Below are 12830 nucleotides of genomic sequence, written 5' to 3'. Positions count from 1 at the left end.
TAATTGTAGGTGGTAGTCACTCTGGCTTCAACGCTGTCGAACAACTCAGAAAGTATATTGAAACAACTACTCGTGGGAGGCTATAGAGTGTTAAGCTCTTGACTGTGACCGTAACGGACTACTTGGCTAGTAAATACAATACGCAAGAACTCTAGATCTTTTCTGGAAGGAAATTTTAGAGGTCTTGTATGTGTAATATATTACATGAAAGCATTGTAACAGTTGGAAAATAGAAGAATCAGATTAGCAAATCACATAAAAAATGAAGCAGGCGGTATTTTTCAGAACTTTAATTTCGAAGCGATAAATGCAGCTGCGGCAGGTGTATCAGCAGCATATCCCCCGTGTGCAAGAGTTATTATGGGTAGTCCCTTACACAACAAATCACCAGGATGACAAAACACTTTGACAATGGAAGGACTAACTCTTGGCATGGCCGTTAAATTGAATGGATCTCCAAACGTTACTACAGCCTTGATACTGGAAAGCGCTGTGGTTTGATTCGTGCAGAAGCGTACTAGTTGAGCTCCTTGGCTGTAACCTGCGAGGACTATTTGCGTTCCGGGACATTTAGCAACTGCATACTCTGTCAGATTTGCCATGTTTGCGCCATCCGCTATTCCGTCAGAGTTAAATTGAGTGAGATACGTGGTGGGAGTGGTTGGTGCGATGAACATTTTTTCTCTACACGGTTTGGATAAGCCAACTAGCGACGTACCTTTATTACCACCAGCCAGGCCTACTATAAGATTAGCTGCATAATCAACGCCCCTACAATGACAAGACTTGTTAGAATCACTACGAAAACTAAATTACATGAACGTCAGTTCCACATTCAATGAAAACTCACTGTAGAGTAACCTTTGAGATATCCACCACTGCAGCCAGCGCTTTAAATAATGGAGGTCCAACATTAAGCCCTACATTCCCTGGCGCAAGTGATTCCCTCCCCCAAATAACAGTCACGGGCTTGCATGGTCCAGCAAGAAGCCCATTCTGAGTAATTGAGTTTAGATCTACTGGTGAATATACCGTTGGGCTAGGTTGTACGGTATTGCTATTGGGTATGAGTTTGGCCGATTGTATGGGAGACGCAGGCCCGGCATCGGTGGTGTTGATGATTAGGAGGAAGAGAGAGAGTCCGATCTAGGTGTGATCGAGAGAGTTAAAAGAAGTGAGGCTTTGGGTGCCAACCGTTTGTGTTGAGCATGATTGGATCGAAATGTTTGGATATCTGAAAATGTGACATTCGTGGACAACCGAAGGAGATCCAGGTGCATTCAACGGTTGAATCCCACCATCAGTATCATTTCTCTGATTGCCACAACTTAAATTGCTGTTTCCTTGGTGATGCGAAACAGTTCTGCGCAGCGTTTTAAGTGGTTGCATACATCCGGTATGGCACCGAATTGAGGGCATACTTGGTCAAGATCGGCAGTCGAGAGCTCGGTACATACCTGGAGTCGTGCTAGAAGCCTCTGATAGTAAGCCATTGTTGTTGCCAAGTCGTAATTGGGTGGTAGTGCACGAGGTGGTGATTAAGTCGGACTTTGAATTATTTTTTTGCCAAAACTCGTCAAAAGCTGGACAGAGAAATTCACTCGAACGGTCGCTCACTGCAGGGAACATCAATGATTCCAATACTTAATTCAAGTCATTTGCCATGATTTGAGAATCTAAAAACGAATGTCCAAACATGGTGAAACATTCTCGCAATTCCGAAATCCGAAATGCCTCAAATGCCAAAATCAGTCGTTTCATTCTATGTTACGATGTACACAGAACACCAGGATATACTTTTGTTGAGAAAAACATGACATTCTGTACTACAATCACATCGTCATCATTCACGCAACTCTCAAAGTCAATTTGGAAAAGATAAAGTTGGCAACATCATCAACATCCAGGCCATACGTATAATGAGGAGGCAAGAGTTCTGTCCCTCCTTGACATATATTGTCTAGTGGATGACAATAAACTTACTTGCGAAAGATCGATCTGTGTGATTTTCGATGGAACAGTCGTAAGGTCGCAAGGTCGGTATTGAAACAACCAAATATCAAGTTCTGAAGGGTAGTTAATCCTTTAACACTGGCTTTCACGTTTATTCACCTACGCGATCGCTCATGAGACAAGAGAGAGAAAATTGTATCTGGACTGTTAGATCAATTTCGATGTTCTACGCGTTCAGAACACCTTTCGAAACAGTCCACAACGACGAAGCTCACTACATACTGCCTCTATTGCCAACAACAATGGTTAGTATTTTAGTATTAGGTTAGAGACAAACTACGATATGGCATAAGTCACTACTGGGCTAGGAATTCTGATCAGATAACCAATCATTCTCTAACATCGTTATCACCCATAGAGCACTTTGCGATCAAAGTTTGAGTTTGGAAAAGATGAAACTAGCAGCATCTCCAGCATCCAAAAGTCCATAAGTATAGTGAGGAGCCGAGATTTGAAGTAAGTTCGTTAGGTGTGCGCCTGAGCAGACAGTGTCATTTTTGTGGCAATACACCTTTATTCGTGAAACATCGACCTACGGTGTGCGGTTTAGCGGAAAATGTTGTAAGCAAAGAATGACCAAAGCAGGTGAGACTCGAACTCACTCTGGAATCCATAGCTGCAGTGTTCTGTGGATCACCAAAAGTGACCTTGAGATGAGAGAAGTTTCGTCAGTAGAATTTTCAGTATTCCAACGACAGAGACTGTTGTTGACTATTACTTACTACAGCAACAATTCTGGCTACGCTCTTTGAGAATGTCAATGCACGGCGAACCAGTTCTGCACCCTAGTAATTCACATAAGTATGGTTGGGCCAAAAACGATTGCAACGGGGCGTTTCTGACATACTTGCGAGTACCCCCCCAAAACAATCTGAGTAGCTGGACAAGCTACTGTCGTTTGATCTACTAGGTCCGCCATTTTGTGTCCATCAGCTAAGGGGAGTCGTGTGAGGATTTGAGGCCATCTTGATATTCGTGCAAGTTGATAGCTTACCTGGATCACCCCCATTGAGTCCTACAGACAGTATTGCCGGATAATCGACACCTTGAAGAGCAAGGTTGTCTGCATTCATCTTTGTGCCAAGTGTCCAAAAGAGCTAAGATGTGACCAAATGAATGATAAAGATGCGAAGAGCTTGTCAAAGCGCATAAAATCAAAATCAGGACTGCATAAGACTTCATGATAACGCTCGCGCCTTACAGGTGGCCCAACTGCAATTCCAACGTTTCCCAGCTCTAATTGGAAACTTCTCGTCAGCACACGCACTTGGATTGATTAACCAAATGCCGCATCATAGTCTGGTCCATCGTCCATCAAATGGGCAAAGTTAAAAGAGTTTTGATGGCGATGGATGCAGTTCAGTAACCAAGCAACCATACCACCAGAGCCTCGTGCATAAATGAAACTGACTATGGGCGAGGAAACCGATGAAAGGTTAGCTCATAAAATTCAGCAAAAATTTGTGTATTGTCTGATATGTACACGTGTACACGACACCTTTTCTGCATGGGAGCTTCAATTTGAATTGATTGACTAGCTGATTTTCGGTGTCTGACAAGTAGGTCAACGGTGGAATGAAGAGTGCGTTGCACTGCTGAATCATCAGCATGAGGCTCAAGAAAAATGTCGTGGTCCAAATCATGACTTTAGTTAAGCCTACGATAGAATGTTTTTCGAACGAGAGTAGCGTGTGCGGGGCTTCATCACCTACGCAAATGAGGCTCATCCGAAAAAAATCAACCAGCCAAAGCACTGAAAATTGAAAGATGCAAGGCCTAGCTCGATACCCTGGATGATATGCAGTATGGAGCCGGATTCATAGTTTAAGGCTTCAAGTACTCGTCCACTAACTTTTGGAACTGAAGAACGTTTTCCTGTTTGCGTCTGTTTCGGCTGGATTGCTTTTCTGCTACATTTTCGAAGGACGCAAAATCGAGCAGAATCACACTCCGCCAGCTGTAAAATTTATGCCAAAGTATTCAGTATTCAGCACTCCGATCCTCCGCACGAGACGTAAGTGTTGAATTTCGAGACTGGTTGATCGATTTTTTCGTGAGTGATGAGGTTTGCGGATTTCTTCCAGGGAACTACTGAAGAGCCAAACTAAGCGAGAACAACGTCAAAGCTACTAAAATACGTCGCCAACTCTCTAACGAATAGCAATCTGTTTGTGTGTCCTCGACGAAAACGTGACGTTGGTCACTCTCCTTCACACCACCATCTCGAACCTCGCTGCAATCCTTTTTGTGAAGAACAATGGCATTCACGGATTACATCATTGTTGGCGGAGGAGCTGCCGGTATGTGGTCAGGCTGTTGTTTCTTGCCTCGTTCGACATTTGGCATTTGGCCGTTGTTTGACGAGAGCATTCGCATTTGTTGTAGGTGGAGTTCTGGCGAAGAGGCTTGCTGAAGATGCTGAAAAGGTAAGATTCAAATATCCCTGTACTGGACCGTATGGCTCAAAGTCCAAGTTCTTGGTGTCACCGAGAGCACATTGGACGTCGCAAGTCTTGGAAGCAGACCGTAAACTTGCAGCCTAACATCTCAATACGCTTCATTGTAGTCTGTCGTCCTATTGGAATCAGGTCCGGTCGATGACAATCCGTTTATTCATATCCCTGTGGCTTTTGGCAAACTCTTCAAGACGGACTTGGATTACCAGTACTTTACAGAGCCTGAACCCACTTCTGGCAATCGAGCCATGTTTTGGTGAGACTATGATGACCTGATTTTTGCTCAAAACTGCCACAACTCGACATGGGCCTCCACTAACTTGCTCTTTGTTCTGGTATAGGCCACGAGCAAAAGTCCTTGGAGGGTGTACAAGCATGAATGCCATGGTATATATTCGAGGAAACAAGGGTGACTATGACCGATGGGCAGAAACTACTGGTGACGCATCTCTCGCTTACGATGCAGATGCCCTCAAATACTTTAAGAAGGCAGAGCACAACGAACGTGCGTCAATCCGAGACCCTAGCATGACCAAACTCCACGGGGTTGGCGGGCCACTAAATGTAACTGATCGTGTTGTCAACGTCATTTCTGAAGCTTTGCTGCAAGCAGCAGTCCAACGTGGTGGCGCTCCATTCGTGACCGACTTGAATACTCCAGAGCAGGAAGGGATTGGATATGTACAGACCACAACAAAGTATGGTTTCCGTGCAGGGACAGCTCGTCAGTATATCCGACCAGCATTGGCGGCATGCAATAACTTGAAACTCGTAACGAATGCACATGTCACTCGCTTGGTTTTTTCTGGAGATAGTAATCCAACTGTTGTTGGTGTGGAATATATGGACAAGACGTCCAAAACTATTAAAACTATCATGGCTAAAGAGACTATTCTCTGTGGTGGTGGTGAGTTTGTGGTGTCTAATGTGACAATGGTCTTGAAAGGTTGGACTGCTTACAACCATTTCTCGATTAGCTTTGAATTCTCCTCAGTTATTGATGCTCTCAGGCATTGGTCCACGTGAACAGCTGGAGCAACATGGCATCAAAGTCGTAGTTGACTTGCCAGCAGTTGGCGAGAATATGCAGGTTCGTAACATCTAGTTTCAGCACCAGCGAATTGTAAGTTTTAATTCAAACTTTCGCTTGCACAGGACCACTTGTTGTGCTCTGTTTGTCACGAGGCTTCACAACCCGTATCGATTGCTCTCGCTGAAACAGACGCAGAAGAATCAATGAGGCAGCTACAGCTCTTTGGAACTGGCCCATTATCATCCAACATTGCCGAAATCTGCGCATTCTACAAGATTCGAACAGACAAAATCGGGTCAGGTGGAGATGACTTGTTTGACCACTCGCTTGCATATCCGACTATGCAAACCCACAGTGCTGGATCGTTCTATCTGGAACATGGTTTCAAGAACCCTCAACCACCGCAGAATCCTCATGGAATGTTCCTCGCGTAAGTTTGCCATGCAATGTATTTGATTTATGTGAATAAGGATAGTGCCTTCTAAAGGACGAATTTGTTTTAGTCCTGGAGTAGTTCGACCAACATCTGTTGGAAAGGTTGTTCTTGCATCCGCAGATCCATTCGAAAATGTCAAGATTATTCCCAACTATTTCAGGTAAGAAGCATTAGTCGATCTTTCCTTTGGAATATTGATTTCCGTTTCAAAATCGCTTAATCCCAACCATTGCCATATTTCTAGCACTCCTGAGGATATTAACGTGATGGTAAACGGAATCAAGCTAGCTCGTGAAATATATCAACAAGAAGGTCAGAATCCTTCAAATGATTCAGAAAAACCAGGCACATTTTTGCAAGTGAACTAATTCGTATCGTTCTATCATAGCAATGAAAAAGTATCTCGGACCAGAGATCGCTCCTGGCCCATCAGTACAGACTGATGCCCAACTTGAAGAATACGCACGTAGTTTCAGCGAAACCATCTACCATCCCACGTCCACTTGCAAGATGGGGTCATCACCTTCAGATTCAGTGGTTGATACCAAATCGCATCGAGTACACGGTGTTCAAGGCATCCGAGTCTGTGATGCCTCTATAATGCCCGATGTAATCACTGGAAACACGAACGCACCAACAATCATGTTGGCTGAGCGAGCTGCTGATTATATTGTCAAGGACGATATGATTACGATTGAAAAAGTCAGGAAGACACACCAGTTCTTTGCTTGAATAGCATAGTATTTACGTTAAAAATGAACAAGTTAGTATGTTGTTAGTATCAATTAAAATGGCAATTCTCGTTACATTTTGTGCCACTTTTGCGTGTGTGTTACGTCTGGACGCATTTCTCTTTCTACACGCATTCAAGTGGATTTAGCTAATCATGACGGTACCAAACGTGATTCTTGGGTACGTACGTCAAGGAAGTTTGATCTTCGAGTACAGTATACTACGTATGCGAAATACATGGAGTTATGTTGCAAAATGCTGACAAACAGCAGATTGTGGTCGATGCTCGTCAGATCAGACATGAAGCTTCCGTATTTATATTTCTATACAATTTATGATCGTGCCTTTGTTTCCGAACTCTCGATCTTTGATATTTTGCATGCTAACTGCATCTCATCAAACCTAAAATTCAGAACCAACGCCGTCGGTGGGAGGCTATCGGACTCTGATCTGAAAAAGACAATCGATGCATTCATAGCTGCTGGTTACAACGAGCTCGATTCCGCTAGGATCTATGCAGGAGGTTGGTGCCATCTCCCTACTTCGTCGACGTTCTTTGCCAACTTTAACGCCGTCGTAATATAGGAAAGTCTGAAGAAACTCTTGGACGAATGGGATACTCCAAATCCTTGAAAGTGGCTACAAAGCTCTTCCCCGCGAAAGCTGGATCATTCTCAGCAGACGGTGTTCGGAAACAAGCAACTCGATGCTTGACTGCGTTGAACGTAACGACGATTGACTTGTTGTATCTGCATTTCCCGGATCGTCCTACACCGCTAGAAGAAACTTGTAAGGCTATCAATGAGCTTTACAAAGAAGGTGAGTGTTCATATTTTCACCCTGGCGATTATAAACTAAGTTTTTGGCTCAAACAGGCAAAATCAAAGCTTTTGGTCTCTCAAATTATAGTGCATTTGAAGTTCAAAAGGTTTGTGCAAACCATTGCAACATTGAGTTGTCGTAATAACTTTTTTTGGTCGTCAGATATACGACATTTGCAACTATAATGGCTACTTGAAACCGACAGTATACCAAGGAATCTACAACCCACTATCAGTACGTCAATGCCGTTTGCATCACGTAGTGTTGTCTGACGACGTAACCATTCTCGTATAGAGAGACGTGGAAGCAGAACTATTCCCAGCCTTAAAACAAATGAACATCGCATTCTACGCGTACTCACCACTTGCCGGTGGCCTCCTTACGAATCGATACTCTTCAATCACTCAGAACTTGGAGGCTGGAACTCGTTTCTCGGCTGGTCGATACCGTGACATGGTGCCTAATCAGCCTTTTTTTTGCTCCATCACAAACAACTCAGTTGTACTAACTCAGAACTCGACACCCATAGTTCTGGAAGGAATCCTATTTGGAAGCAGTCGGGAATGTCAAAAATGTATGCTCAAAGCACAATATTGATATTATGGATGCCTCAATGCGATGGATGAAGTTCCATTCGGGTCTTGATGGATGTGAGTGCTTGGGCAAAGGTTCAGTCCGCCGTCCAGTACATGACTATGAAGCTTCTTTTTTGCCGGTTTAGCAAAAGGAGACGGTTACATCTTGGGCGGATCCTCATTTGCTCAAATGGATTTAAACATCAAGGCCACTCAAAGCGAAAGCAAGCTACCCGAAGAGATCCTGTTAGCTTTCGACGAAGCCTATTACAAGACCAAAGCAACCGCCGAGCCATATTTCGCAAAGTTCTAAAAGATTACTTGATAGTCTGAACAAGTATGTATTTTTGTGCTTGCCCAATCCCAAATACTACTACATATATGCTTCTTCATTTTTAATATTGGTAGCGTGTTCTTTATATACTGTGGTTGTATGTTTATTGGAATGGCCGCCAAGCAGGAGGAGCCGATGATGCAGTAGTATTCATCCGCAGAGGCAAAGGACCTAAGGGTGAGCTATCACGATCATCCCGATCATCAAGATCTTCATCATCGTCCTCTTCCTCCAACTCTTCGTTCGAGTTCAAATCCTCTTCTGTATCTTCAGATTCTACTTCCTCGTCACTGTCTTCGTCAGATGATGTAGCGCGACGTGGACGACCTGCTTTATTACGTGATCCTTTCGGTCGACCTCTTGGACGACCAGTGGGAACACGTGGCGGTGCTGCAGAAGCTGGTTTTCTGAGCGGTGGAGCTACGAGTTCAGGTTCATCTTCAGTCATTCCACCACCAGCCTCCTCTTCATTCAAATCCTCTTCGTCGGATTCCTCTCCTTCTGCGTCATCAAAGGCTGGTTGTGGTTCAAGCACTGATTTAGGAGCTCGTAATACTACTGCTGTTATGGTTTCCTTTTCACGTTCTTTGTCTACTGGGTCTAGACGTTCAATACCATCCCAGTCACGGACTTCACAGACCACGGGCATTCGATGCTTTATATCCGTTTCTCCATAGCATCGTCCAGCTATACGAGTTAGTTCGACTTCACGATGGACGTTGAAGCGACGCCACCTGACTTTTACATCACTATTCGGGAGAGCTACAGCGACACGGTGATATATCTCACCCTCGATGCGTACAGAGGCCGTATTGTTGACTAGACGTCGTCGTACTGTTATATGCCTTATACATAGGTATTCAGGCTCGTTGGGCTGTAACGGTTGATTGGGTACGAGATTAAACGTCACATTACCAAAAGCACCTCCATATGCATTGACTGTAGATGCAGCAGCCGATCGTCGAGTACCAACTCCAGGTCCATTTGGATTATTTCTAGACTTCTTTTCCGTTTGTCTCATTGTCAGTCGTACTAGATCACCCAATTCCAGAACTTCAGAGCCATAGCGTATACGTTGAAGTTGCGTTACTCGTACTTTATCTTGATCTGCTAAACGACCTGCTACTGCTGCAGTAACTCTAGCAGCCATACTCGTATCACTACTATTGGCTGCTTCCAGTACTGGATTATAAGTATCAAAATCACTCAAATCTGGTAGTGCTCGACCCGGTATGGAGAAGCCTTTATTCAGAGCAGCTATAATGTCCCGTGATGTTAATGGGGGACTGGCTTGAGCAGGGTTACTATTCACATCGGGTGATGGTTCTATGCGAGTGATGAAGCGCCTCTTTAGTTCAGATCCCTCCGGTATATGCCACCCTCCAACCATATCGACAGCTTGCAAAGCAGCTCTATTGAATCGAATATCACGTCGTGGCTCTGGCTCATGAGCAAGATATGGATATAGTTGTGCAGCTGGTAATAAATAGTGTTCGGCGGTTGGATCGGGTCGTTTGGGATCTAGAGTATGGAGAGGCAAGGTACGCACTATATACAAGGGTTCTCCTTCAACTGGTAGCTTTGAGGCTGAGCTTGTCTTTCGTTTCTTTACATTGTCTGGCGGGATGCCATTCGCTGCTTTCTCTGGTGAAGTCCTTGGTCCCTTGGCAGAACTACCAGCTATAGTGTCAGATGGTTTTGAAGCTTCACCAGCAGTTCCAGGACTCTTTTTCACACGTTTTTGATCTCGTGCAGAGACTTCCTCGTCTTCTCCATCTGAATCCACACGCATACCGTCAGCGGCACAAGCCAGGTTCAGCAAATCTAGACTACCACCTGCAGACGTAATCCTTAGGCCATCATCAGCTCCAGCTTTTCTCACAATGGCTGATGCGACTGGTCCTATTTTAGCAACTACTTGCACCACCCAAAACAAACTGAATCGACCTTCTGGTGGCGGTGTAGGTGACGCCATTACAGTATCTACAGATTCGGAGAAGGCTGGTGACATTGCACGTTGAGGTTCTGGCGGTCTATCTAATGGAGCCCAACATAATTCACCCTCACGAGGCCCACTAGGCCAAGCCCAACCTACTAGAGGTAACTGCTGAATGGGAGGAGGTGTTCCATCTCGTGGCGGATGAGTATAAAATGGCTGTGATGATATAGACGCAAATTTGGGAGGTGCAGTGGATCTTCCTTGTTTCTGATTAAAAGGATGGTTTGGATGTGACAGGGCATTCATTCCTGGTATCCAGGGAGCTGGTGCTTGAGTTGTTGGCGGTCTCTGGATTACCATGGGCGTATATGTAGTGCCTTTGTAACCACGCGGCCTTCTAGGAGGTCGTTGCTCTTCTGATACTATTGGTGCTGGCTGCTGTTGAGGTGCTGATGGTTGCTGCTGTTGTTGTGATGGCGACTGTGGTTGTGGTGAGACAACTGATGTTTGCGGTTGTGGAGTTCCACTTCTACGTTCCTGCGACGATGTTCTTGCTACTGATGGTGGTGGTGGCAGTGAAGATGTCATTGACGGTAGCTGTTCTGCTGAATACGATTGTGGAAGAGGAGGAACAGGAGAAGCAATATATATTGCACCAGGATCTTCAGGCTCCAGCGAACCTCCTCTTCCCATGCCTTTAGGACTTGATCGATTGAGACCTCTACCACGGGTATTTTGGCCACGAGCACGACCTCTACCACCTGTTGGTGTTGATGACCTCTGAGGTACTGCGACCGGCACTTGCTGCATTTGAGCTACGACTGGCATTTGAGGCATCTGAGGCATCTGAGCATCAGCCATATAAGTTTCTACAGGTTGACTGGGGCCTTCTTCAGACTTGACGAATGGTCTGGGCATAGATAAAGTCGAAGGACTACTTGATCTCGACCTAGTCACAGTTCCCATATGCAGCAATGCTGCCTCCAATAGGTCGTCTACTGGTTGACGGGCAGTATTTATAATAGGAGGATTATGTCGTGGATCTACACCTGTAGTGACTTGTGGTGAAGGAGTGCTGGTAGTGTATGTTGTCAATGATGACGGCGGGATTCCCTTTAGTGAGGTCTGGACACATAAAACACAATCACACGGATTTGGTGAATTCGGTCCACCTGCTCGTAACCAGTCGAGATGAGGTTTGAATTCCTTAGGTGACTGATAATATCTAGTATAACTGACGCGTTAGTTTCGTGAATTGGATTCTGCAAAGAGTTTTGAACAAGGAAATGGTCATAACCCAAATCACGGCATGAATAAGAGACAATGTGAAGCGTTTGGCATCTTTCCATAAAACTCGTGTTTCATGATTCCATCCTTAAACGCTCAACACGGAAGTGTGTGTTTAGTTTCATTGCGAGATGGTTCAACTTACTTTCCGCTTGGATGACCAAATAATTTATGGTCTACGCGAGGTTTAGCAAGAGTAGGCGAATGTGCACGAGGAGCAGAAGCAGTGGGAGAGGGCGGTCGTGATGTTGGTTGCTGAGAGATTAACGTATAACCTGTGGGCCACTCGGTAATAGCCAGCTGTGGCAGCCAGATTCCCTATTAATGTGATGAATTTCGATAAGAAAAGGACGCGACATAAGAGTAAATGTGCTTGTTGTCACCCAGGACGATTTTACTAGTGTTTCGTGTTGTTTTTGATTTCTTTACGTGATTTAAGAACAGACTTACATTAGAAGGAGAGTTAGCACCTTCATATGGTATTCCAGCACTATTGGCTGGCATGCTCGCGCCTGGCCCGGTGCCATCGCTGTACATTTTCTGTTTTTGAAAAGCTGACAGAGTTTTAAGGAAAGAGGTAATGCTCTCGTCGATTTTCAAGATGAGGAACTGAAGCAACGCACTTTGAACACGTAAATTTGATTTTTTTCTAGTCAGCAAGTCGCGATCTCGTTTCCCTGTCTGTTTTTACTAGACATATCAAAGGACGTCATATAGAAGCTAGAGGTTTTTTGGTGTGCAACACTCAAGCCAAAAGTGCTGTCAATCCAAAGAATCGGAGTCTCTTTGTTCCATCCAAATATCTCTGGTAAAGTCAAGCAATTCGTTTTCTGTCGTCGTGAACATTAGTATGCAACTAACGCTATATCGTACGTTAGTATCTACTGTATCATTATCATAGAAAATGGCATCTATAAGGAAGATATTATCGACTCCAGCAGCTTTAGCTGTATCTGTTGGCGGAATATCTGTCTGGACGTACTTTTTCCTCAACAATTCAAACCAATCTCTTACACACACTTCCAGTAAGATTGCAAACTTTTGTCGACCACAAATGGGGCTTTTGTTTGAATTTTGATGGCCAAAGACGTCAGGTCTTTCATCGTCAGGCTTGGAGCCGTGTTGGTGCAGGAACTTGTCCCACAAACAAAGCTAGAGCAAACGAAAGAAGCTTGAACAAACTTGACCTTCTCAACTCACCAC

The 12830-nt window shown here is 44.6% G+C and overlaps 4 protein-coding genes across 4 annotated transcripts; 2 read left to right on the top strand and 2 right to left on the bottom strand.

Annotated features, from left to right (window-relative positions):
• Positions 1 to 281: 281 nt before the first annotated feature.
• On the bottom strand, positions 282 to 1493 carry SmJEL517_g03182 (uncharacterized protein; the record flags this gene model as incomplete). The annotated part of the gene is made up of 4 exons (XM_031169110.1): positions 282 to 616; positions 719 to 771; positions 851 to 1146; positions 1392 to 1493. The coding sequence occupies 4 exons, from the start codon at positions 1491 to 1493 to the stop codon at positions 282 to 284; spliced, it is 786 nt and encodes a 261-aa protein (XP_031024885.1).
• An 890-nt stretch (positions 1494 to 2383) lies between these two features.
• On the bottom strand, positions 2384 to 3086 carry SmJEL517_g03181 (uncharacterized protein; the record flags this gene model as incomplete). Its single annotated transcript, XM_031169109.1, has 5 exons — positions 2384 to 2545; positions 2616 to 2660; positions 2736 to 2798; positions 2861 to 2946; positions 3008 to 3086. 5 exons carry the CDS (start codon positions 3084 to 3086, stop codon positions 2384 to 2386), a joined length of 435 nt encoding a protein of 144 aa, XP_031024886.1.
• A 1184-nt stretch (positions 3087 to 4270) lies between these two features.
• On the top strand, positions 4271 to 6670 carry SmJEL517_g03180 (uncharacterized protein; the record flags this gene model as incomplete). The annotated part of the gene is made up of 9 exons (XM_031169108.1): positions 4271 to 4313; positions 4399 to 4439; positions 4580 to 4725; positions 4811 to 5376; positions 5447 to 5559; positions 5625 to 5932; positions 6006 to 6098; positions 6183 to 6250; positions 6327 to 6670. The coding sequence occupies 9 exons, from the start codon at positions 4271 to 4273 to the stop codon at positions 6668 to 6670; spliced, it is 1722 nt and encodes a 573-aa protein (XP_031024887.1).
• A 154-nt stretch (positions 6671 to 6824) lies between these two features.
• Positions 6825 to 8380, top strand: SmJEL517_g03179 (uncharacterized protein; the record flags this gene model as incomplete). The annotated part of the gene is made up of 8 exons (XM_031169107.1): positions 6825 to 6850; positions 7084 to 7193; positions 7256 to 7489; positions 7546 to 7598; positions 7655 to 7726; positions 7787 to 7948; positions 8022 to 8142; positions 8214 to 8380. The coding sequence occupies 8 exons, from the start codon at positions 6825 to 6827 to the stop codon at positions 8378 to 8380; spliced, it is 945 nt and encodes a 314-aa protein (XP_031024877.1).
• Positions 8381 to 12830: the final 4450 nt, after the last annotated feature.

The sequence above is a fragment of the Synchytrium microbalum genome (genome assembly GCF_006535985.1).
Source record: "Synchytrium microbalum strain JEL517 chromosome Unknown SmJEL517_scf0016, whole genome shotgun sequence".
NCBI lineage: Eukaryota > Fungi > Chytridiomycota > Chytridiomycetes > Synchytriales > Synchytriaceae > Synchytrium > Synchytrium microbalum.
Note: the sequence above shows the minus strand (reverse complement) of the source record. Positions and strands in the feature narration are given on the sequence as shown.